At 37.4% G+C, this 27,409-nt stretch overlaps 2 protein-coding genes across 7 annotated transcripts; one reads left to right on the top strand and one right to left on the bottom strand.

Moving 5' to 3' along the window:
- Window positions 1-965: 965 nt before the first annotated feature.
- LOC138359182 (phenoloxidase-activating factor 2-like) lies at window positions 966-10,045 on the top strand. Its single transcript, XM_069318163.1, has 9 exons — window positions 966-1,224; window positions 4,002-4,110; window positions 5,384-5,498; window positions 5,883-5,984; window positions 6,565-6,694; window positions 7,865-7,979; window positions 8,095-8,263; window positions 9,122-9,289; window positions 9,437-10,045. Exons 1-9 carry the CDS (start codon window positions 1,035-1,037, stop codon window positions 9,740-9,742), a joined length of 1,404 nt encoding a protein of 467 aa, XP_069174264.1. The 5' UTR covers window positions 966-1,034; the 3' UTR covers window positions 9,743-10,045.
- A 1,940-nt stretch (window positions 10,046-11,985) lies between these two features.
- LOC138349459 (major facilitator superfamily domain-containing protein 9-like) lies at window positions 11,986-27,064 on the bottom strand. 6 transcript variants are annotated; one of them, XM_069318164.1, is made up of 9 exons: window positions 26,676-27,064; window positions 24,562-24,621; window positions 23,152-23,283; window positions 20,116-20,245; window positions 17,705-17,839; window positions 17,024-17,098; window positions 15,842-16,092; window positions 15,099-15,332; window positions 11,986-14,571 (listed from the first exon to the last, which is right to left on the bottom strand). In XM_069318164.1, the coding sequence occupies exons 2-9, from the start codon at window positions 24,607-24,609 to the stop codon at window positions 14,386-14,388; spliced, it is 1,191 nt and encodes a 396-aa protein (XP_069174265.1). In that variant the 5' UTR covers window positions 24,610-24,621; window positions 26,676-27,064; the 3' UTR covers window positions 11,986-14,385. The 6 variants fall into 6 exon arrangements, with proteins under 6 accessions (XP_069174265.1, XP_069174268.1, XP_069174267.1 ...); XM_069318167.1 differs by having other exon boundaries at window positions 26,743-27,064; XM_069318166.1 differs by lacking the exon at window positions 26,676-27,064 and adding an exon at window positions 26,220-26,669.
- Between the last annotated feature and the right edge of the window lie 345 nt (window positions 27,065-27,409).

Raw genomic sequence — 27,409 nt, 5'->3', positions numbered from 1 at the left:
ATTACCATCCGAGTTGCCGGCGGGGAAGTGGTTCAAATAGCTTCGGCTACCACTTCCTTTTGTCCGGCCGTGATGGTCAAGCGGATTAAGGCGCCCTGTAGTTACCAGTTGCGTTGCTCCTGGGAGTATGGGTTCGAGTCACTTCTGGGGTGTGAGTTTTCAGTCGCATATAGTCCTGGGGACCATTCAGGCTTGTTCGCATATTATATATATATATATATATATATATATATATATATATATATATATATATATATATATATATATATATATTTATATATATATATATATATATATATATATATATATATATATATATATATATATATATATATATATATACATGTATATATATATGTATATATATATAATATAAAAAAGGGTCCCTGTAGTACAGTCGGGGTAGTTCTCGACGCACAATAGAGTATTTCGGGTTAGAATCCCGGGCGGGACAGATATAGTTGGGGGGGGGGGTACATTTCCTTTCACCTAATGCCTCTGTTCACCTAGAGTAGGTACCCAGGAGTTAGTCAGCTTGTTGTCGGGTTGGATCCTAGGCAGGGTCAGTAATTCGGCCTAGGGGTGGGGGGGGACCTCGATAAAAGCCAAAACGTGTATGAATACACTCTGGCTTTCTGTCCCCCGACACTGAATTATATATCCTGATCACATCACGTGTCCATCGCCACTCATACGATGAATTAAACTCATATTTAATAATAATAATGAATAATAATATCGTGGCCAGTTGGCAGTACCGAAGATGCACGGGCTTAACTGCCAATACTGTAATTAAATGTGGACAAAACCTGACACAACAAAAATAAAAAAAAATCTTGTAATTATTTTGTATACAATACCTAATAATATGTAACGTGATATTTACTTACTATTTACACACATAGTATTTTGTATTATTTTATAATTAATGAATGAGGAGAGGAAGGGGGCGTGGCTAAGCGTGAAGCCGGCAACCCAACAGTCGGCATCGAGCCTCCGCGGTGGATAGTCGGTGCTCCGCTGTGTATAGGAATATGAAGGTTGCTCTAGTACTGTGTCTGGTGGGGGTGTGTTGCTGCCAGAGGCCTCCATTACCGCCTCCGTCGCTGCCTCCACCTCCTTCGCTGCTGCCTCCTCCATCGCTACCTCCACCCCCGCAGCGGGTTGCACCGCCGTGTCCCCAGGACCTGCAGTGTGTCCCGCCGGTGGTCTGTTCCGTTGTCGGTGAGGACTTTCGTTTTTTTTCATCAAATATTTCAAAATGGCATGTTTGTTAACTTCCAGGCAATCGTGTATTTGATCATTTGAAGGCTCTTAAAGTTTTCTTAAGCTCGTGCTGTTGGACACCAAGACTTGTACTGTAATTGTATAAGGGCTCTCACTTCGGCCCTTGGCTGAAGTCGGTCATTACTTCTAGATTATAACTTTCCTATTATTGCATAGGACATGGCCATTCTTGCCCCATGGGATAAAGGTATTGAATGTAGTATTTCCTAGTGAATATACAACCCAACACATGGAATGTCCCTCGTTCTTGTGGCCTCGTGTTAATACACGACTATCTCGAAGATGAGGCCAATGAATGCCGATCAAAACGCATTCAAATCTTTTTTATTGGGCTGTCACTAACTTGAAATTAGTCATAAAGTACCCTAAAAGTTAAAATTCTTTGCATATTATAATCTCTATCATTATAAGGTCCTAGGTCATAATTCTTCCATGGTGTTACCTGCTGGTAGACTAGACAATAATGGGTACACCTTGCTACACATCTAGAAGTGGCACTGCCAACTTCACGTGGGTTGACATCAGGGGTGCAGTGCCAATTTATAGGTGCTGGAGCTCGGGTAGGTCTGACAAAAGCTTGTTTCCTATACCATTTCTGTAAATGTCAAACGATTAAGTACTCTTTTGTACTCTATAATTATAATAACTATTACTAAACAAAAAATCAAATGTATTTTATAAATTTAAGTTAAAACGCCTGCTCACAAAATACAACCAGGGAGAAGTTTCACAACAATTTCCACAAAGGTTCGGGGGTGTGAAGCGCACTTGTCCTGGTGTCATCTGCTGACCTGTGATACTGCAGCCATATGGCATATGGCTGGGGATTCTCCTGAACTAGAGGTCAATATAGTTTAACAAACGTGGTGACGCACAATTCTTGTTATCGGGTTCATGTGGCAGTCCTTTACTACTCGGCAGTAGTAGTAGGAATAACTTGTAAACACCTTGGTAATGGGTGTCAATCTTGGTGAATGCAACATCCATGATCCTCCACCCGGTGTCCAAAGGCATTTAGTGGAGAGTAAGAAAAAAGCTTTAAACCTCTTAAGATATTTTGGCTTCTCTGTAGTAATTGGGTGGCATTTTATCAGGCCAGTACTTTTTTTACAACTAGAGTACTAGAGATTGAGAAATATATAGTGAAATACACGGGCCACCACTATTAAAGTTCAAGTATGTTTAGAGACAAGAAAAACGAATCTAGAGATGCTTAGGCTTTCTCCCCCCCCATCCCCCCTCCACTCTACTAATGCCACTGAAACATGGAAGCAATTGCCAACTGTTTTTCACATGAAGCTAGAAGCACCATCAAAATTTTTTTTAAAGTTGTGTAGTAGTTTTGTTGTTTTACCTGCCTAGTATTCAATATTAAAATATAATCTTATGAATAAAGAATACCTGTATTATGAACCACTGTTTAAGCCATGCACTGAATATTTGTATCCGAAGTGGTGAGTTGGCAACTTTCTCGTTGCTTCTTGCATAAATAGACAAGAAGCGTTCATATGATTTGGGTCTTGTTTAGATTCGTACCGGTTTTTAAATGTACTGTATAAAATTTAAATATTTAAAAAAATCAATGCTATTAACTTGTTAGTGAGGTAATCCTAATATTTTCCTGCCACAATCAATCGTCCACAAGCCCTCTCCCTTTTTCCTCTTTTCCCCCATTCCATCATCCACTTGCAGAGGTGCCAGAGCAGTCCTCGGGCAGCAATGTCATCGGTTGCAGTATGGCACAGCCCAAAACTTGTCAAAAGTTTTGAGCAACAATGCACAGTTCAGATATATAAACCTTGAGTAACCAATTTGCACCGGGATGTTCCAACTGCTAGATTGTCTGCCTGCTCAACCTGGATTTAGGCAGGAAGCTAGTTGCAGTTCACAAAACTTTAGTGTATGTGCTAGCATGAGTAAAGTTCAAATGGTGGTGGTTTTAATGAGGAAGAAAGGCTCATAGACTTGTATTGACAAAACGACTCTACAGTATTTATTGGTTGCTTAATTCTATGCATGTGGTTGGTTTGCTTTTAAGTAGTCTTGTAAAAGTAATTGAGCTTGTACCAGTCAAACTGATCGCTACTTGCCTTTATGGAAAATCTGATTTATTCTGAATTGACTTCACAACACTGTTCCCAACACAACTGCAATTACAAAGGTGTTTTAAGATCGGTAAATAGGGATGGTTGTGCATACATTTTTGACAAGTGATGCCCTGACTTTTTCTAGACAGATTTGGGTTCCAATGAATTCTGTAAATTTATCTTTGGGAATATTGCATAAAAATGTGTTAAATGTTCTTGCTTAAACTTCATATCCCAAAAGTTTGAACTGGCTTATGCAATCACTAAACTTTTAAGTTGACATTTAAAAAAAAAAAAAAAAAAAAAAAAAAAAAAAAAATGGGAATTGGCTCATTTTTTGCTGGTATACATACCAAACATCCTGAACTAATATGGGGAGTATGTGCTGTAAAAATGCAAACTACATACACAGTACTGTATATTGGAAAGTTTCTTCCTTATTGCATCCTCGGCCAGGAGGATGAAGAATGTATATCAGTTAGAGGTTAAAATGTAATTTAATTAGGTCTTGTGTAACCATTGGTTCCGGTTTAAAGTTTACTGTAGTGATTGTATTCAGAGTAAATGGCCATTGTATTAAAGCAATATTATAAATAAATCACTCCATCCTGACCTCAAATTTTTCAGGATTGAGAGCCCGGGAACCCTTCACTTGTGGCACAGGTGGTTACGAGGGATTTGTTTGTTGTCTACAGCGTGACATAAGGCATGGGGCTGAACATCGCAGTGACCACAGGTACAATATAGAATTTTATCAGTACAGTACTTTGTTCCCTGTAATTATTTGGAGTAATAAGGTGGTCTGTCTAATCACTTGCTGCCACATACTAAAGTGTTTGACTTCATAAAATATTTAAAATGGTAATTTGATCTTGTAGAATGTACCTTGAGGAAAGAACCTTGATAACCTTCAGGAAATTTAAGTGCTAAAGGTGCTTCTACCAGTGATGGTACCTACAGCCTCTGCCCCATTACCTATAAGTATCTTTGTAAAGATGAAAGATGGTTTACAGGTTAAATTTACCAGTTAGGCTGCCCAGTTGTATAATAACCTTTTATAGTTTGTGCTATACCATATGATCTTTGCTGATTGTTAATTCTTGTACGAGCTAGTTATTTCGGTGGCATAAAATAGCCAGTGCATTAAGTTACCTTGTGGGAGGGGAAGATGCTCAGAGCAGATAAAGCTTGTGGCAACAGCTTGGAAGTAACAAGTCCCACCACTTACTTTAAATGCTATGCATACCATTAATTGGCAACATCAGTAACACAAATTTGCCCTATAATTGGGCAATACAATACAGTATTAGACTTTGTCCACATTTGTCCATTTTTAACTGCACAAATGTTAATGTTCAATTACTAAACTTGGCTTAATTTTCTGTAACACATTGATGATAAATTTAGGAAGTACACTGTACATGCCAGTCTCTCAAATCTATAAAATTTGTCTAGATAAATCTATTCTTAATTTAAACCAGAAAAGTGATAATGCTACAAATTTTTATAAATTTCTGCTAGCCAGTCTGTAATGCCACAGCTTTGACATACTGTACTTTGTTTTTAGTACTTTAGGAAGATAATGATCATCTTGTACTAAACCACTGGGTTTTTGTCTGGTATTGTGACGTGGGTAGCTGACAATGACATTATGAAACTTTTTGATATAGTCATTATCATTCCTGCTACTCATCCAGGACCAGTGCTAATGCTCCTAGTAAAGACTACATCATGTCAGTATGATAGTTTCAGAACTTTTATACTGTAATTTCTAGATTCTTCAATGTTCATATTTTATAAATACCTGAATCAAATATTATAAACTTTAGTGCAATGTTTGACATTTGAATGCATTTACATGGCTGAATAATGCTTGGGTTAAATTTTAATGTTAATTTATTTAAAGTACTAAGCGTTTTCCCCTCGGCAGCAAGACGGGTCTCTGCCTTGTGAACATGGAATGTAACTTTATAGCCTTAATTTTCTATTTTACAAAATTAACATTCCAGATTTAAGTTGCCCCACCCATACATGGACTTCTATGATGATGAGTATGATAGACTTTACAGTGGCCGCTTGTCAAAGCAAGCAAAGGAAGTGCTGCGAAATTATAGATACAAGGATGTAAGTAAGAGTACTAATATTTTGGCTATTAATGCTGAACAGACATGTTGAAGGCACTTGATCCTTTTAATTAGCCAGGGAAAATTTCATGAATGTTAATGAAGATCTTGACTTTTGAATAGTGTGAAATGTATTACCTGCATGGTTACTGTACATGGAAAGAATGCAGGTAGTGATTTAAAGTTTAACGTAACATAAATGTTAAGATAAAATAAACTAAGCTGGAAAACCATCTACTTTCTAGCTGTTGGGTAGTTTACATTTGGCTTTTACTTTTCATAAGTGGCTGCTGAGCTTGTACCGTTAGTTTTTAGGAATCGTAATGCCTTGATTGTTAAAATGGCAAAACACTTAAAACTAGCCTTTTAAGTCATTCTATTACAGGAATGTGGAGTCAGGAATAGATCTCCAGAGCATTTAACTCGTGTATCTTCTGGTTATCTTGACGATACAGTAATCACAAGTTTTGGGGAGTTCCCATGGCATGTAAGTACAGGTGATGTTTTAACATTTTTACCAATCCCCTTTTTTACCATGGACCCTGTATGTTTGGCATCATGGTATCTTGCAATTATTTGTTTAACAATGTTTGCAGTGTGGTTTTTCTGTTAAAGTATTTGAAGAGATTCTGCATTATTTAAAGTGAAGTTTGCAGTACAGGTACAGTATACTGGTACCTGACAAACCTTTTGTTGGGCTAAACTTAATTTATAAAAATGTTTACCACTGATCTGAATCTAGAGGTAAAGGCACTGTACATTGCTGTTTTAAAGAATTATGAATTTGATGCTTGGTGTATCCTGTACAATAATATTGGGTGATTAATATTTAACTACCCAATTAATTGGGAAAGCACAAAGCCAGTATGACTATTTAGTGTTACTCCTTTAATAGTCTTTAGCTGCTTTTGGAGCACAATTTAATGTATGGAAAATGTGGGTCATGCTTGGATTTAATTAAAGTAACTTGCAAAGAGAATTTGTTAAATATACCCAATTTTGACACTTCCTACTAACAGTTGACTTGAAAGAATCTTCTCGGGCTGTTAACTTCCCCATTTTTTCAGGTTGCCCTGCTGATAATAGAAAGAAATTTCAACATTGGGTTTAAAATCTCCCAAGAAACCTTGAGGTACCATTGTGGAGCAACCCTTATTAATCCTCTGATGCTTCTCACTGCTGCACACTGTGTTAAAGGTGAGAGCATTAAAAATGTTACAGGGAACAACATTTGGACAAACTTTCACTACTAGACTTGCTGGAGTGAATGCTAAAAATTTGTACAAAATTGGCAAAATGGCCCTGCTTAACCCTTGCATTGCAGAAGTTTTAGAAATTATCAGTATGCACTGACAAAAGGCATTAGCGAAGTCTTGTATTAAAAACACACTGGACATGGTAATGTCTCAAATCGGTTACTCTTCAAGGTGGCAAATTTCAATGGAATGAATAAATGTTGGGACAGGCAGCTAATGTGTATATATAGTTATGCTTATATTGAGGACTGCTTCCCCAGGGTCAAAGTACTAATCCTCTCAAAAATGTAACTCTACAAAAGGCTAACTCCTGAGCACCTATTTGCACCTAGGTGAATAGAGGAATAACTTTATTTGCTCATGGTGTGGTGTAATGACTTCTAAGAGCATTTTAAGGAAAGTTCAGAATAACAAGGTCTGTACATAAATGTGGCAGTGAGGAATGAAGTTGGCATTAGTGTAACGTTTCTCTTAACTTCTCTAATTGCCCTACCTGAATTGTTAGCACTGGATAAGCCATTTTAAATATTTGGCCCACCTGAAAACTAGAAGTTAATGTTGAGACATTAAGTGAACTGCTCTAGTTATTTTACTAAAATTTGAGGTGGTTGAATATTTGAGGGTAAGAGGGGAGGGAGACTGATAAAACAGCACCCAAACCTTATTAAATGGTAGTAGATTGCTAAATTAGCATGCAGGGATTTGTGAAATAAAGCCTTACTGTACAGAGGACTACTTGCGAGGATCCTGCATCCATTACTTAAATAATTGGAGAAATGGTAACACAACTGGCACAAGTTGCTTGGGTTAGCTTATTGGGTCTGCCAGATGTTGATGGGGGTAACTAAAAGAAAAGAAATATTCGGCATTCTTAATTATAACAATTCATTGTTGGAACAGGCAGCCAGTGCACAGTATTCATAAATATTAGGCTTTTATCTTAATGTTGCTTAAGTGTTGGTATGTTCATAACTTTTTTTTTTAAGCAGAGAGATCCCTTTTAGACAGTTTGACTCTTGCCAGAGCAGGAATACTCCCTAACTAGCAAAGTCTATATATTTTCAGATTTTAAAATATCTGGAAACCTGATTTTTTTTTTTTTTTTTTTCAGGGATCAGACCAGAGAGGTTGAAAGCTAGCCTAGGCGACTGGAATCTTTACAGCACTACAGGAGAGTTGTTCCCAGCTGTGGAAAGGCGGATCTCCAGGGTCTTCATTCATACTGGGCAAGTTGAGGCATTTTGTATTTCCCCCCCCCCCCCCTCCTGCAACTGAAGCTAGAATATAAAAATTTGGTAACTCTTAATGTAGAGTTTAAACTCATTTGAACTTTTCCCTTAGGTACAACCCTACTACCTACTTAAATGACATAGCCCTGCTGCAGATGGAGAGGCCTGTGGACATTTTAAGAACTCCCCACATCTCTCCAGCTTGTCTACCTGACGACACCTTCACATTTGATAATCATCTAAATTGCTTTATTGTTGGTTGGGGTGATGATGTTTACAAGGTTTGTTTAGAATAATTTGGACATGGTGCCAAACCCTGAGTACTATTGAGCTAAACTTCTCTTAAAGTACATAAACTAGTTTCCAGATAATTTTAAATTTCCCTGCTTTATTTTCAGAATCTTTTAAATGTGCCATTCACATCTTCAAATACTAGCAAAGATGTGAAATCTGCACTTGTTAAAATCAGAATAAAAGTACAGTATCCATCTATCCCATAGAATTTAAAGTTCAAATTTGGCCTCGTCCCAGATAACTTCCTAGTGTTTTGAACAACCCTTGAGAGGTATTTTAAATCTATAGTACTTCAGTTACCTACATTAATGTAAACTTTTTGTGTTAATAATAATTGCATTCCTTGTAAAAGATCTAACTAGGCTTATTGAGGTCCCTCTAGACAAACTGGTATGCTCCCCCTCCCTTTTTCCTGCCACATTAACATGTAAATTTCCAAATTATGGATTTCTATGATGTAGGTACTGCAGTCCCTAATCTTTTTGCCAAACCTATACAGTATTGTGAATCAGACTGAAGTTTAGTTATTTTTTTTCTTTATTTCCCAGATTGGTCTTGGTAATATTAGCGCCCTCTGATTATTTCACTTTAATGGTGCTACATAGCCTTCCCGGTTTGGTGCCTTCTTTTGATAATTACCTTGCCTTCCCAGATTGGTCTTGACTACGAATATTTTGAGTTTATCCATGATGTTGACAAACTTTAAGAGTCTGGCCGTTTCCTGCCAAACTTACACTTTGGGGGGAGGGGGTCTATATATTAAAATAAGTTTAGGTTGCTGGTGCAGTTTAATAATGAAATTGGTTTTAATAGTATCTAGATTACTAATCTTTTCTTCTAAACAGCCTAATTTTGGAAGCAATGTGTTGAAAGCCACTCTAGTGACTTATACAGCTGATGAAGAGTGCAAACGTAGACTGTATAAAACACTCCATAAAGTGGATGACAAGTTTGTGCTGGACATTGATAATCAGAAGTGCATCATAGGAGGCTATGGACGTGATGCTTGTGTTGTAAGTATTTTGACATTCCTAAGTGTAATGTTTATCTTTAACCATTTTAAAATCCTTTTAAAGCAATATATTAGAATCCCCTAAATAACAAGATTGTTAAATTGTGTAATAACTTGACATGACTTATATAACTGGCCAACATTGCAGGGTGATGGTGGTGGTGCTGTAGTCTGCCCGTTGAATAACAAAGCTGGTCCTAGTGCATGTCGTGACAAGAATTGTGCCCATGAACACTATTTTATTAGTGGAATTATATCATTTGGCTCTCCAGTCTGTGGTGAAGGTTCGATTACTGTAATTGCAGACATAACAAATCATATAGACTGGATATACACGATAATACGTCCTGCTGGAGGCTCGAGGGGCTTTGCTCCTGATAAACACAGAGGACGTGCGGCGGATGGAAGTGCACAACTGGACAAAAATGCTGCCAATAGTACAGCTTCTACATAACTAAGAGCCAGAATTGATATAAATTATCCCATTTCAGTATATACTTTGCACTGTAATGTGCAAAATGAAGGTGGATGACTAAACTAATTTAATATAAAATTAAATAATTAACATAATGGCTATTGATCTTTTATTAAAGGCGGGGGGGGGGGGGGGGGAAGTACAAGAACTCTAGCAGCATGTCTAATTACATTGGTTACAACTCTACCTGTATCCTAAAACTTGTACAAAAAGTCCTGACTAATGTCCAACTAGCAGAGATGTCTAGTTATTATAGCCTAAATAAACTGAAATCTCTCTAAACTACCCTCTTTGTTAAACCTGCAAAATCTATATTTGAATTATAAAATTCATTGGTTAATACTAATCTTGTACCAGTACATAACTGACAAATACCATGTTACTTTCCCAAACATCTTGATGTTGCTTAAAAGTATGTTGGAAAGTAGTAACATACAGGTAATTTGCAATTGAAAATGGGCCATATCCTACCCGCCATTGATAAAAATCTATAACATACTTTAGACTTCAGTGTGGGGATGTTTGGGGATAAGGGTAAAACTGAAGGTTGTGGTGGTTCTTTAATAAATTGGTTCAGAGCTACCTTGTCCAGTTACACTGGGTCAAGTGGGGGAGGGGGGGGGGGGTTGATATTACTCGGTCCCCCAGGCTACTATTCAGACCTTTCAGTATAGTTACCACTGAGGTTGCCCATGTGCCTCTTGTTTAACTTTTTTTCCCTGCACTCCCACCCACTGCAGTCAAATTGTTTATATATAATTCTAGGCAGTCCTTACTAGTAATATGGGCCACTAGGCCCCCAACTCTGACTGCTAGGGATATTAAAGCTCCATAGATTTGGTTACGATGGAGCCCACACCCAGTTAAGTCCTATTTACCCTACTGGACAACCCCCCCCCCACATCCTATGCAGGAGACGCCCTGGCTTTGCTTTCTTTTGGTAATTGCTTGGCAAGGTCAACCTCAGTCTAGTGTCAATTACTTTTCACCTTAAATGACTTTGGGACTACTCCAGGGCCCTGCTTGGCAATGATTCGAATACTTCCTGGATTATAAGTTTACCGTCAGTGTTCGAAAGTAATTGTTTAAAAGGTACCAAGCTGGGAAGGCTATGTAGCGCCATCAAGTGTGCAGGATAATCGGAGGGCGCTAAATATTACTGTAGATGCCAATGAGAACAAATGCACAAGGTGAATGATTTCAAAAGTATCTGGTTCACCTAGAATTCTATAGGGACACGTGACTGCAGGGGACGGTCGGAAAGCAAGACAAATGCTCGTCCTGGAAGTCGGGACATTAAACAAGGATATGCACAACTGTAAGAGGAACAATGCAGTTAGTACAATAAGGAGCAGGACATCGCTCCATTGAGTGTCCGTGAGTTTAGCATGTATGGCCAATACGCGTCGTTGCCAGAGCCATTTTCCACCGCCGGTTACAGTGGCAGGAGGAAGGCCATGGGGACACATTTGAGAGTGCGCAGTTTGTTACCAAATTACAGAAGACCAACAACCCTGCCAACGGGTAAGGATAGAGGAATGAATAACCGAATAAGTCGGAAAAAGGAATGCCCATTTCCCGTAAAGGTATTCATTTTTCCGACTTATCTGGTTATTCGTTCCTCCATCCTTGCCCGTTGGCAGGGTTGTTGTACTGTTGTTGGTAACAAACTGCGAATTCTTAAGCGTTGTCCCCCCCGTGGCCTTCCTCTTGCCACTGTAACCGGCGGTGGGAAAGGGCTCTAGCGCAGTTGCATCTTGGCCATAACTCACGGTCACTTAATGGAGCGCTGCCCAGCTCCTTATTGTCCAAATTGCGTTGTCCCTCTTACCGTCGTGCATATCCTTGTCGAATGTCCCGACTTCAAAGACGAGTGTCTTGCTTTCCGACCGCCCCTTGTGGTCACCTGTCCCTCGATACAATTCTCGGTGACTCGGATACTTTTGATATCGTTCGCCTTATGCGTTTGTTCTCGTATTGGCATCCTTGGTGATATTTAGCACCCTCTAATTATTCCGCACATTTGATGGTGCTACATACCCTTCCCGGTTTGGTGCCTTCTTTTTGATAATTACTTATGATTTTTCAGTTTAATTACACACTACTGCACAATTTAAGAAATTCCTATACTAAATGTGCAGAACCTCAATACTGTACATACAAATGCCTTTCTCACTAATATGCATACAATATTATATTTTTCAGACAATAAAACACTATCACACTGTATATACTGTAATTATATATAACTATGAACATGTTTATGCACTGTTGACATTGTTTATATTTCATAATTAAATGTGAGCATGAGCTGCTGCTGTATGCACAACTCCTGTTTGCTCTTGGTACTGAAGCAACCTCACACCCAGGAAGGAGTGGCCATGATCCATCCTTTCCCTCAAGATGGAACCTGTTTAACAGAGGCCTAAGGAAGCAGGTGTTAACCCATGTACTTGCGGGAACTTCAAATTTTATGTAGTACTAACCCTTAACTATTAACATATGTGTAGCCCAACATTTTTACATGCCATTACTTGTTCTAACATCTTGTTACTTTTTTCTATTGCTTTTTGTAGTACAGTACTGTAATATTAATTGTCCTTTGAGAAATTGATATAAAAACAAGTGTGGAACATTAAAATCCTCAAATATAATAGTTTCACAAAGATGTGCACTATATTTGCTTACAACAATAAAATATTGTTTTTGGTATTACACTGTGTACTTTCATGCACTAAACCGTTCTGGTGGATGTGGTAACGAAATCCAAGGATAGCATAATGCCCCTACACAATACTGTACTGGCAAATGAGACAAAATGCATTATAACAGTAATATGCATAATATAATTCTTTGCACACTGTTGCTATTATCAGCACCCTGATGATGATAGTGTGTAATTTGATCAATTTATATAAAATGTGTAGAACCTTGCTATATTGAAAAATACTGTATGCACCCACTTATCCAAATTCTCCTAAACCAAATACAGTATTTGGGTTATCTGGCCAAAATTACATCAGATAATTTTCTGCCAAACTTTGTCATAATCGGAGACGTTACATAAATTTTCAAGATTTACAGTATCAAATAAGAAGCGACTAAAATTTAAGCTGAAGTTTCTTTTAAATTTTATTCTTTATTTATAGGGTGTGGGGGGGGGAAATTTTAATTGTTGGCTGTAGTATAAAAAATTAGGAATACTATGTGGTCATTTTAGGACTTACCCCGTAAGAATTTTGCTTATCCAGCGAGGGCTCCTTGCCGTATAGTCCAGATAAATGAGCTTAGACAAGATTGATTATACTTGGCAAAAGCATAGTTTTCTTGTTTTGTTATTACACTGCATATACACTTTATATAAAACTACCTCCATTTTTGTGCACTATAACAAACCACTAAGCTAGTCTGACGGACCCCATACAGCAGGGCATCAACACGCTAATCGGCTGATGTGACGCCACCTGACTTGACATGATGCCTCCAATATAACACACCTATCGCTGACTCGAGGCACAATTTTGTTATCTGCATTCTGATCCTGAATCTGACCACATTCTGACAACTAAATCCTGAATATGATCATTTTTCTCATTAATTTTCTATTGGACCGTGAGGTTGTTTTGATAAATGCATCAAACATTGGCAGTGCTATGGTTGTATTTGTCATGCTGTGACGATCATAAATTGCATTGTGGACAACACTTGGGTCATAGTCCTAAGGGCCTGGGTTTGATTCATGACCAAGGCAGAAACAAATGGGCAGATTTTCACCTGATACCCCTATTCACCTAGCAGCTGTAATGCCCAGGTACCTATTTACTGCTATGGGCTGCATGCTGGGGATGTGTGTGTGGAGGGGGGGGGGGGGGGGGTTTAGAGAGAAATAGGGTACACCTGCATGCACAACCCTTGGTTGCTCCAAGTATTACTGGCTTCACACCCAGAAATGGTTTCCCAATTTTGTCAAACTGGTGTCTTTCCTAAAGGTCTAAGAAAGCTGATGTGAGCCCCATGTACCTACAGGACATAAATCTTATACAGCATGGTCTAAAGTATTCCTGTATGACTTGAACAGTGTGGCCAGAAGCATCCCTAATGTGACTCTCTGAAAGGGTTACTACATCCCTGGATGTGACAAGCATTTGAAGGTTAACCCTTCAACTGAGTGACACAACCAGGGATGCTCCCACCATTTATCCATAAACTGATACAATCGGGGATATTTTAAATTACCGCATAAGATTTAAAACTCCCGTCAATACATGAACTCGCATCTGCTTCATCGGGCATCCAATAAATTGGTTAAAAGGTCACATACAGGAATAATGGAATGTACTAAGAATATGGCATTAGGGGGGAGAGTTGTTGGCACCTATTAGGGTACTCGGCATGTTTCATAGTTATATGCAAGTGCTGTACGTAATTACCATTACTTGAGTATTGTTGCATTACATTTGGAAAATGTAATAATCTTGTTTACTATACACATTGATGACTAATATTTAAGACAATTTTTGGTATCTTAGACAAATACTTTTCATATAAAAAGTTTTCTTAAAGAAATACAAACAAATATTTTAATAATTTATCGTTAAAACTAATTATGAAGAAAAACCTAATTACTCTGATTTTAATCTTGTGTTGTGATGCAGGTTCCCAGTAAGCGCAGCTCCCACTCCAGCAGACAGGGCTCCTATCATCCCTGGGCCATATACACTCATCTCCTGAGTCATGCCGGCTACGAGTGGCGTCACCATACGAGCCACAGATGCTATGCTCTGCCCAAACCCAGTCACTGATCCAATCTGCAATGGAGAGGGGGCATGAAATTTATAAAACTGCAAATGCAGTTTAAGAATGTGCATATAAAAATAGGGGGAGAAAAAATGTATAGGCATGAAAGTCCAGTTCTGTACAGTTGTTGTCAAGTGCGGTGTACAAGGGTTATCTTAAGTTGGTTCCAAGGATTAAGGTACCCCACAGCCGTACAATCTGGTCACCCTGGCTATTGGACACAACCTAACATAGGAATCACAACGGGGTTAATCTGGAACATTTGAAGGTGTTTTTAAACTTGCCTCTTTAAAACAATGAAAGAGATTGGTTAATTATACATTTATATTTAGGAGTAGGGTGTTTAAATGCCCTGGGATCTTAGTGACTATTGCATGCCTTCTTTTTAATAGGGCTATTATGCATTTAGCCATACCTCCTGGTTTCATATGGAATCATTTCAGACAGGCACACGGAAAAACTTGTGCCTGTCAGTCAGTAAGCTAAAAAAAAAAAATTGATTTTAAACACATTTCTTTGTACAAGGGAACATTCTCACCTGTGATGATTGGCACCGACTGATAGTGACTGCAGAACCGCTCACTCGTATAATAGCTGTGCTGATGCACAATGGTATTAAACAAAACAAAAGTAAGGTAAGTGAAGGGGCAGCAGTGAGTCCAATTAAAGCCAGAGTTAGCAGAATAGAACCATGATAAAGCTCTTGCTGAGGGTCCCTGTAGAACCTTGATACTTGGCCAGTAAAGAATCCTGCCAAGGCACTGATGATTCCCTGTTGAAATAATTGTGTACTGTAGTAATAATAAGTGTGTATTTGCTGTTAAGTTATACATTTGTTTAAATTCATTTACTGATATTTTTCAATAAGGAACAAGCCTTTCCAATCCCCTGTTGCACCCATGATGTCTACTACTAGCTCCATACCAAAACAAAGTTTTGCTGTAATATCTTAAACTGATGAGGATGCAGTTGTTGATCGCCAGCTACGTATTCACCTGCTTTAGTCTGCTGGCTTGAATGTTACCTTTGCTAATAGCCTTTTTCCCATGTGATTAAAATCCCAGACAACCAGTGTACTTTGCTCTCTTGCCTAGCCACTAGTCTTTTTTTTTTTAATTGTATTTGCTTACTTCATGTGAAGGGAAAAGTACAGATAACATGGGACACATAAGTCTGCCAAAATTATTTTAACTACATTGCTTAACCAATAGTACTTCATATTATATGCATACACATACACATATATATATATATATATAAAGTGTTTATTTTATTTCTTACCTGAAATGAAATGAGATATCCAATAACCCTCGGGCTTGCTCCAAAATTTTGAGCGACCAAGAGTGAAAAGTTAGATCTATATACAAGGGAAGAGAAACTGAGGAAAAATCTGATTAGGAAGATATCTCCAAATATCTTCCAGTCAACATCTTTCATTAATGCTAATAACTGACTGCCACCTTTACTCTCAGATTTTCTTGGTGATTGGAGCTGAACAACCCGCGCATCCGGAATGAACAGCCAGCACAGCACTGAAATTAAATATTACAGGCTAATTATCTCAATTATTGAGCATTAGTTAACACAAAAAAATTCTACTAAAAGATACAGCAACTATAATGGAATAAATATGTGCTTATAATGTTATGTGCAAGATCAAAAAGCTTATTATTGTGCATTTTTAATTAACTGGGAGGAGAAATATTTTGAAGATGTTTCCTGGCACAGTTATACAAAATTAGAAGAGAGTCTCTCAGCTGGTGTAACTATGTCTGTAAACATTGAGCAGAAGGAACCTATAACATTATTCATATGTGCTTCTCACAAGGCTTCCTCGGTTCAAATTGAACAGAATAAGCAGATACTCTCAAATAAGCAAGGATGGCATGTGTGGGTGGTGATGATAGTGTGCATGTGAGTGACCCTGAACATTAGAAAATGCTCTCAGATATCAAAAAACCTATAGTAGTTTGGATTTTTTTTTCATAATTCTAATTATTTTGTTTTATATACAGTATATATACAAGAGTTCTTACATTCTTGTACAGTCACTAGCACGCATAGCGTTTCGGGCAAGTCCTTAATCCTAATTTTCCCCGGAATATTACCTGCCAAATTGTTTAACAACCAGGTACCCATTCACTGATGGGTGAACAGAGGCTACACAGTTAAGGATTGGCGCCCAGTACAATAAATCCTCCCCGGCCAGGATACAAACCTAGGCCAAAGTGCTCGAGAAGCGCCAGATGAGTGTGTTACCACTTCACCACAGGGACTGCAACCACCTAATCAATTAACAAATGTCCCAATATCTGTCTGTTGAATATTTGAGACTTATCTGGGTTCTTTATTCTTAATTTAGGCTTTCAAATACAAAGACTCCATTGTGTTGTGTATAGAAGCTGTTTAAAGACTGGAAAAATTTATTAAAATGTATACTGAATTTACAGATTTCTTACTCACCAAAGTTCACTAGGAAGAAAGAAGCACCCAGGTTGCACACAATGTAAAATCCATCCTCAAACTCAGATATATGACCTAAAAGTAAACAGATTATAACAATAAATATCAGGCTTTGAGTGATTAAGAAAAGATCCTTTCTGAGCAAGACATGCATGCTTGAGACAAGATCCATACTGTTCCCATTGAAAAGGATTATGACTGTCTGGGCCTAGTAACCATCTGTAATGGCAGAACGGGGATTTTTTCAAACATGTCCACTAGATCATATTGGAGTAAGGGAGGCTTTGAAGAAAAAGCTTAGTACAGACCACAGAGACTACAGCCGCTTTATGCTACATTCACTCAAAGCGTGACTTTTTAGCCATTACACTCAAATGTTACCTAAGGCAAGCATGAAATGGAAGTGATGTACAGTACTGTACTATAGAAACAGAAAAAATATTGGGAGAATGTTAATGAACTAGAGTGGGATTAAAAGGAACTTTAAAATCTATATCAGATTTAAAAACTTAAGGCAGCAGTCACATTTAGATTCATAGATAAACAGACTACTCTAAAATTTACTTTTATAAATAAATAAAGTACAGATATTCCCAAAATCATAATGAAAACAATCATAACTGAACTGTATGAGACATGCACACTGCTGCTTCATGAACAGAAGTCTGTGATGGGACTTACCTCCGAGCATGGGACCTATGATGAACCCTATGCTGGATGCAGCATTAAACGTTCCAAAAACCTGTGATCTTTCCTCTGGAGAAGTTATGTCTGCAAGCAGAGCACGGCATATTGTCTGACTGTGCTTGAATATTCCTGAAAATAACACAAAAATCAAGCACTGAATGTAGTGAAATGTCCCATTCTGGTCGGCACTTCAGTAGCTTCTTAGAGCTATTAAACTGTCAGATTGTACCATATCTCTGAAGCTTATGCAGGCCTACCAGAAACCAGAACTACAATAAGGTTTTAAGGAAAGAAAATCCAGACGAAACAGAACTGCTTGCTCATCTTAAGCCTTACTCTATCGGCTTGCCCTGGAACATAACCTGCCAATCAGTTTATAATCCGGTCCCCAATTACTGTTGGATTAAGAGGCATAAATAGTTAAGGATCAGTTATTAACTATACCTTCCAGCCCAGGGTTCAAGCGCAGGATGGTATTACTCACAAGGTATGGTGCTACTGCTGCTGCACCACAGGAATTGAGACTATTGTCTTATGCACTTAAACTTTCACCTTTCTCAAAATAGGAATATATGTTTCAATTTGTTAATAGCCCATATGAATCTTGCATCATGTGTTTATGCAAAGTTATAGGTTTTCCGTAATACTGCACTACAATTTCTAATTAATTTTATGACCCTTCCAATGGTTCTGGCATCCACAACCTTCTTTCATTTCATGTCTAAAATTCCTGCCTATGTTTTTCTATGTGGTAATCATATGGCCTTTTTTCTTTCTCTTTATTAGCTTTGGTATATTTAACACCTCCAGCCACTCCTCACATCATGTCTTTGCACCTTTTCTAATTTAATATGCTTCTTCAAATATGGACACTATACAACTACTGCATATTTTAATTTTACTCTCAAACATTGTGAACAACTTTTTTATTTCTCTCAATTCAGAAGCCATTTTGAAATCTGCTAGAGTAGCACAAGCTCCTCGTTGCACGTGGTATGTATGTATGTCTCAGTATGTCTACTATGTGATCCTCTAGCTCCAGAACAGTGTACAATCTAGAGGCACCCCTAGATCAGTTTCTTTGACCTTATTCTTAAGCATCTTTTCATATCATTTGTAGGATGAGTATGGCCTGTTTTTCCTTATTCCACATTCCATTATGTGGTATTTATCCACATTGAATTCCATCTGCCATTTGAGTACAAAATATTAACAGGGAGTCTGACACATTTGCAATAGCCATTTTTTCTGGCAAAATACTACAGTATAGGGTAAAATGAAATAAGAGGGGCTACCCAGAAAATGTATTTCTTTACTCCTAATGCTCTATTTTAATATTGTTGATGGAAATAAAATAGCTATAAAACCCATCAGTAACAGAAAGACAAGGTCTCTTATAGAAAAACACTGAAATAGAAGAATATTATGTATGATTGTGTTAAAGACAGGTATACAGTACAGTACCTGTACTGTATATTGAACACCTGCTCAAATGGAAAACAATACACTGGAAAGCTAGATGCAATGGAAAGATTAATTACATTAGTGTAGTAGAATTGTTTGTTATGCACATGCCACAATATTACAATAGGGTCAAACAATCAGTCATGGCCTCTGGCTTTAATTTTCTGAAGCATTATAGTAGACTTCCGTACAAAAACAATAATGACAGTGAACAGGACATAACGCCTGAACAATAATGGATGAGGAAAATATTTGAACTGATTTCATTACAGGAAAAGATCAACTACCAGGGAGCCTCGTCGGCTCCCTGTAGCTACTAGACTGATATTAGCTAATATTAGTATGGTTCTTTAGTCATATGGAGTTGTCATGCCTACCGAGGACCACTAGCCAGAACATGGTCCTTTCAGAGAGGTGCAGGGAGCAATGGCCTATGAAACTCACTCATGAAAGTATTCATGTCTGCCATCGACCGGGATTGAGCACCCAGAAACTTCATTACACTGTGCACCAAGCGGTGCATGGTGTGATGACGTTTTGCTTGTTTTTCTTTGGAGGAGTTTCTAGCCTTTGTTCAGTCTCAGATTGCATTATTTCTACCAGGAGGGGTCTGTTTTGAAGCACCTACCTTTCTGGGTGCTCAACCCCGGTCGATGGCAGACATGAATACTTTCATACATGTGAGTTTCATAGGTCATTGCTCCCCCCTCGCCTCTCTGAGGGAACCATGTTCTGGCTAGTGGTCCCCAGTAGGCATGACAACTCCATGTGACTGAAGCCCCGTACTAATATTAGCTAATATCAGTCCAATAGCTCCAGGGAGTCCATGAGGCTCCCCCACAGTAAAACAATGTTGTAGCATTCAATGAGAGGGAAAATCTCTGGATAGAAAGCTATGAAAACTATCATCATAAATAGCTACTCCATATGCATGTACTAACCTGCAATAGCTCTGCCCAAAATGATAATGAAGAGAGAACGAGAAGCCCCCATTACCAAGTAACTGATGGCTGTGGCTACCAGGCACACCAGCATTACAGGTCGCCGGCCCACAATATCACTCCACCGTCCCTGCTCAGTGTTCAATTATAACCTGATTCAGCAACATTTATTACATTATGTAATGGTAATATCTTCTCAAAGACATAGCATAGGAAAAAAACCACACTTATGTATTTGTGAATTTTATGTGAGATACATACAAGAGTTGTTACATTCTTGTACAGCCACTAGTACTCGTAGCATTTCGGGCAGGTCCCTGGAATACGATCCCCGCCGCGAAGAATCGTTGTTACAACCAAGTACACATTTTACTGTTGCGTTAAACAGAGGTTACAATTAAGGATTTGCGCCCAGTAAATCCTCCCCAGCCAGGATACGAACCCATGACAAAGCGCTCACGGAATGCTAGGCGAGTGTCTTACCACTACACCACGGAGACTGTAAATGTAAAATTTTAAATGTAAAAATTTATACTAATTATTAGTTGTTGAGATGCAAGTCTTGTTCTAATGACATATGTACTTTACTCAGACCTTGACAAGGCACTCAGGAGAGCCAAAAGACTTTGTGTACATCTTTAAATAACATTCACAAATACACAAGTGTGGGTTTTTATCCTATAATTTACTATATTTATAATAGAAATACTTTCACTATCTTAAATCAGAAATTTAACATATACAGTACATATAACAAACTTTAAAGTGACTATCGGATATTACTGTACCTTTAACTTTAATGTACAAGTGAATAGCCAACATGCAAGTTATATGAAAAACATAACATTGTATGCAAACTTCAGTGCAGACACAGTTACTAATAACAATAAAGACGAATATTATGCACAAAGCAGATATTATAAATACTCATTAAGATTATAAGACTTTACATGCAAAATATAAGTATCTCACGCAGAAAGACCAAGACAGATCCAAGAGTCAGGAGGTCAGGTGGAAGTACTGTAATCTTTAATATATTACCAAGACTAACTACTGCCCATACAGTACTTTTTACATGTACATTTTGTACTGCTATAGTGTACTGTGACAATTATCTTAATGTTGGTTAGGTACTCATTTTGTGGTGTTAAAAGTCTCCGAATTCTTGTAAAATGTTTGATACAGATACAGTATTTGACTGACATGCACAAACAACATTTTTCTCTGCATGTTGTACTTCCTGCAGGCTTTAAGGTGTGCTCAACTGTAAGGTAGGCATTACACATTTCACTGAGAATGTTGTGTGTTAATCAGATATTTGTGTATGAATTTTATGTAAAAATTAAACAATTTGAAAATAAATACTGAAGTAAAAAATGGTAAAACACTCAGAGATCACTAATTCTCAAACAGCTCGAACAGGTCCAGTCCTAATTAGTTTGCTCAAGCTTGGTTACACTACTGTGGACGCATCCTGTAATGCATAGGTCAGTGCTCTCGCTCATTGCCTTATAACTAAGAAGACCAGGCTTCAAACCTTGGGCATGACGACATGACTGGGCACCACTTCTCCACTTCTTGCCTCTGTGCACCTAGCAGAAATTGGGTACTGGATGTAAAGCAATAAAGTGGATCACGTTCTGGGGAAAGCAAGCCAGGTAAGACTAAGAGATATCTTGGAGCAAAATGGTTCGAAGACTTCTGCTCCTGAACCATCTAATATGTAAAAAAAAAAATTAATGGTAATTATCCTTAAACAGAATAAGAAAATTGACATGAAAGATTTTTGCAACCATTAGAACAAGAATAAGAGATCACAATGCAAACTATTAAAATGTAGTGTAAACTAGATAAAGGAATTTTTTTTTACACAGTGATAGATGGTTAGTGAACACTTATTTCTATACCAAAAAATTTACCTTTACTGTACAGCATCAACTTATCTTTGAGATGTACAATGTAACATAGCACCTAACTGATCATCAGAGAATGTTTAAAACATTATTCAAAAAGCCTGATGCATATCTGCCAAGCAGATAATGACTAAAAACTTGTACCATGCTAAAAAGACTTGAAATTTAACTTGATGTATTTTGTTCCTGGTCGATCAAGGGGTTGACACCAGGATTTTCAAAATGCCTCAATTTTTTTATACCACATTTTTATCGACATTTTCTTTTTATTTAACAGAGATTAGAAAATTCTTAAGTTTCATTTACTGTATAGTTTAAGTCCCTAACAACTGCACAAATAATACAGAAGCAATGCTGAAGAGGTGCTAACTTGCATTTTATGTTTAAATAGTTCTTAAACACACTTACTGTACATTACACTAGTTAAATATCAAAGAAATATAAATCTGAATGCATGTTCAAGAGTAATTCTGGTTACGCCACTTCGAGGGAGGTATCACCTGTCAAAAGAAGTCATATATTGCAATACAAACAATATTATGAACATTCTTAAAAACAGAATTGTCAACCCTTTCTTCAGCACATATATTTAACAATATAGACATATAGAGGAAAATAGAAAATGAATATGGGTAATTATAGTAGCTGTTACCTGATGTTGGTTTTAACAGCACTTTTATTCTCCAAGCCCAGCCTAGACCCAGGATTGTTTGGTGACAACTTGCTCCATTAGCCTGCAGGCTCACATATCTACTACAACCCAGCTGATTCGGCACTTCCCACAGGAATTTGGCCAATTGCCTCTTGAAAACATCCGCTTTTGGTCTGGCAGTATTTGTGAAGGAAGTGTGTGAGTTGGGCTAGCAGGGAGAAAAGATGTGGGAGGGATGTATGCGTGTGTGTATGTGTGGTTGTTGGGTGTGAGTTAGTTGGGTTTGTATAATCTGTGATTTTATTTTATCATAAAAATTATAACCTGCAGTAACAAATACAACACCAGTATAATTTGAACAATTCATTATGAAAGGAAAAATGATAAATTGAGCAAATAAAGATGAAAAATAATGCAAACTTGAGACAGCAGATGAAAGTATGAAGAGAGAAGAACATGTTATGAACATACCATGGCAGGGCTGGAAAATAACTGGATCGCACCGTAAATTGAAGTAACACCGCCAGCAACAAAGTGAGAAGCACCTAAACTCTTTACCATTGGTAAGATCAGGGGCAGGATTAGGCTCACTCCAAGAAGATCCTGAAATATGACCTCAATTGTAAAGCTTTTTCTTAATTACAGCTGACTTTATCAAGTACAGTAATACACATCATACTAACAATACATTAAACTTAAGATGTCAGCTTACTGTTCAAGTTTACCGTAATCAATACAAGAGATGTATTTTTGGAGGCGAAACTGTATATGCCTGTATATATTTCTTGTTTCCTTATAAGAAATTAGATGCATTAGTGATATCTTTGTGCTTGTGAAGCACTGTACACAGTTCAGTATCTCACACATAAATGAATGAAATTAACTTACTCTTAACATTCATATAAGTTTAGCAGCACGTTGCAAGCATTCTGAGGCAAGAGAAATAGCAAAAAAATGACTGGCTTAACTGATAGTGTTAAATCTATGACCAATCTGTTATCAGTACAGTATATCAACTATCTGTTACTGTGTGTCAAATATCTATCACAGATGACATACAGGTAATGTGGCAGATACAAAAATAAAAAAATGATAAATAATTACCACAACAAAATATTTATCATTTTGCAAGGATATTTTATCTGACATGCAATTCAATCATATGTGCAATAAAAAATATTTGTGCACAGTCAAATTACTGACAGCCATCTGGCCCAAGGTGACAATAATATATTAGTCATTCTACTAAAAAGTAATGGAGATGAAAGAAAAAACTCGGAACTAATACACTAAGCATCCCAAATTACAATTCTACCATAAAATTAAACAAGCTAGCCATGAAGACACTAACAGAGAAAAAATGAACAGTAGACAAGAATTGTTTGGCACTCAAGAGTTTACAAAACAATAAATAGCAAAAATATAATACCAAGGCACAGAGAACAAATCTGAACATCAAAATCTTAAAATTGGAAGAATAAATACAGTAGACATTAAATAAAGCCACTGACTGTATATGCAAAGTGTTTTGGGCAAAACTTTGACTAATTCAGCAACAATTTTTGTTATGTATATTGGGGTAAACTTAATTCTAAATGAGAAGTAAGCTAACATATGTGAGATTTGCAGATAATGAGTCACAATAATATGACAGAAGATATGATGACCAAACCACATATCATAAAATGATAATGGATAATGGACTTGATAATGATCCAGGATGGACCGAAATGTCTTCGTTTCTCCATTTTATGATGTGTGGTTTGGTCATCATATGAGAGATGTTCAAGAAATTTAGTAATGATAACCAATATAAACTAACTTGTGCAAGTTCAGCCTGAACAATTAATGTACAATAATTACGAGGGAATTATTACTTACCAAGAAACCCATTATATAGACAAGGCGATGAATTCTGGTTACAGTCATTATTGCTTATCACTGTAAAAAAAATTAACATTAATTTGCTAGTTATGATTACATTTTTAAATTAACCATATACTATCCACAACATAAGATTAGAGTTAAAGGGCAAACTTAGGTACTATACTGTAGATTACAAATAATTATACTATATTTTCATTACAGTACTCTATAAACAGAACTAAGTGAAGAATATTACAGGTAATTAATTACAATTATGCATAAAGAATTATTGTAAATATTATCACAACGTAAAAAATTTTGTTCCTAGATAGTATTATTTTTTTATTGGTTATGCCTTCAAAGGATAGAAAATGGCTATTATTCCCCTCAAACTTTACTTTGACCTTTGTCTTACACAGCGTAGGGAAGAAGCCTTAAAGGTACTTGAAGATTGGTGACTCCTTATCTAGAGCTGTGCCAGTGTGACACTTTGTTTCACAAGTCTGCAGCCTTCAAGTACGCTCAAGATGTCTACGCTAAAGTGTCTTAAGCACAGGTCAAAGCAAAGTTTGAGGGGAATAATAGCCATTTTCTATCCTTTGGAGGCATAAGCAATCAAAAAATAATACCAGGTCTAATAAATAATACTTGTTACTGGGTCTAATAAAATAATACTTGTTACTGGGTCACTTCCACACCTTGTTGACCTTCAATAATACTTAATATACAGCCACCCATAATTCTCTTTCAGTTGCATTTCCTGAAGCAGTAATTCTTATCTTATCAATTGTAATCAGTCACTGGTTGTGGACCTTCTGATAATGTATCAGTATTTTGCTGACAATTAAAAAGTATTGGGGAGGGTAAGTAAAATTTTTCTAGGTAGCACAGTCAAGGGAGTTTAACAACACAAAATATGACATTAGGGAATTCTGCAGAAATAAGAGAACAGTAGTTTCCTAAGTTATTCATAAATTATTTATTTAAAATAGGTTAAGAACATCCTTCGCACTGACAATCCTATTTTTGACAATTAATTGAAGCTACAGAAACAGAACCAAGGCTCATATATATCAATCTCAGGAACTCCATTGCCAGTTCCTACTTACTTCTAAGGACTACTATCACCACCCCACACTATTCCTTTGGAAGTTCACCATGCACTGATCACCACTGGAGGACCAACTCCTTCTCTAATCTTTCTCCTATCTCCCTTTCTCTCATCCATAAAGGTTGCAGACAGGACCATATTCACAATCTCTGTCCTCAAAGGATATTTTCATGCCCAACACTACTATCAGCATGTTTATAAACATTTCATATTAGGGTTTCCTCCAAGGTCTGATGGGCAATTTAGATAAGGATTAGGACAAGCTAGACAATACACATATTAATACTATTAATTAAAAGGATCTTACGGGATTTACATACATGGGGTGAACTCCTGTTCTCTCATCTATGTCCCATTTAACAATGTGTCAAGAATTGAACAACCCATCAATTAAGAACACAGCAAGTGTCACAGAAATGAGTCAGGCACATAACCTATTAAGAATATAGCAATGGGTCAAGAACATAACCTGTCATAACCACAGTTGCTGCAACCGAAGTGGTGTTGCCCACATGATAACTTGCTGTTAGTAAATTTTTAAGACTGTAAAAAATGTTTTTACCTGAAAAGATTATATGAGATGACTTCTAAAACTACAAGAACTGTGGAGTGAGGCTCTTGAAAAACTGTACTTAAGTCAAACTTGGTTCTTAACACTCTGGCATTGCCTGGGGATGTTATTATTTATGATGTGCGCAACGTGTCTTGATGACTTTGGTGGCAAGGGCTGGATTCTGTATTCATGCTGTTGTTGATTGAGGGACGATGACGATCAAGAGATCGGATGTTGATGGTTTTGGTGGTGAGAACTGGATAATGTGTTGATGGTTTTGGTGGTGAGGGCTAGTTGTTCTTGATGCTTGGTGAAGGATGGATGATGTTATTGGGTTACAGACATGGCTACAGCACAAGGCGTTATGTACACCGTGTCAGCAAAGAACTATTAATAATCACAAACATCCTTTTGAAACTGGAAACACAATTGGGCATAATGACAAAACTTTCCCATGTTAGTCACCGTATCCCCACCCGAAGAGCCAACCGGAAAACAGTGAGGTGAGATGAGGGGGATTCTTATCAACTACCCTGTGGCCTCAGACGATAAGGTTGTCAGGCGTCGTAACTGCAGCTCGTCGAAGAGGTATGCCTAACGACTGTATCGAGACCCAATAGGCAAAATCGCGTTAAGTGTTCCGGCAGTTCCCGGGTGTCAAGACGTTCGCTCGGCGTCAAGATTGTCGGCGAGCGACGGATGTTGTGTTGATGGCGTCAGCTGACCTCTACTCTTTCCTTGTTACAAGGTTTACGTTTTCTATGGTTGGCTGTTTGTGTAGTTTAAATTGAATGAATAGATGTCAAATGCTACTTGTGTAAAGGAGGAAATGTGTATGTTTATCTCTCAGAATGTTCGGTAATATGTTTATTGTTTGTGATGTGTGTCTATGTATGTATTAACACGATGTACTGAACGGGGTGAGAATAGCTTGAGCTACCTCATCCCTTTGTGTGTATTTTACCTCAATAAACTTATTTCAATTTCAATTTCAATGTCAAATGCATCCCAATTTGGTATTTTATATAAAATTAAACCTTTCATATATGCATAGCTGAAACAGTGTTTTAGTTTAGTTCATTTATTATGCACCCCATACCCATCTTGTGGGCGGTAGTGGAAAGGGTTACAGAGGCACATAATGAGTTCACAATTCATTTAGCTAAGAAAATTACAATCTTGATGAGCTAGTTACAAAA

This window comes from Procambarus clarkii, chromosome 89, assembly GCF_040958095.1.
Source record: "Procambarus clarkii isolate CNS0578487 chromosome 89, FALCON_Pclarkii_2.0, whole genome shotgun sequence".
NCBI classification, from domain to species: Eukaryota; Metazoa; Arthropoda; class Malacostraca; order Decapoda; family Cambaridae; genus Procambarus; species Procambarus clarkii.
The sequence above is the reverse complement of the archived record's forward strand: the minus strand, read 5'-3'. Positions and strand labels throughout refer to the sequence as shown.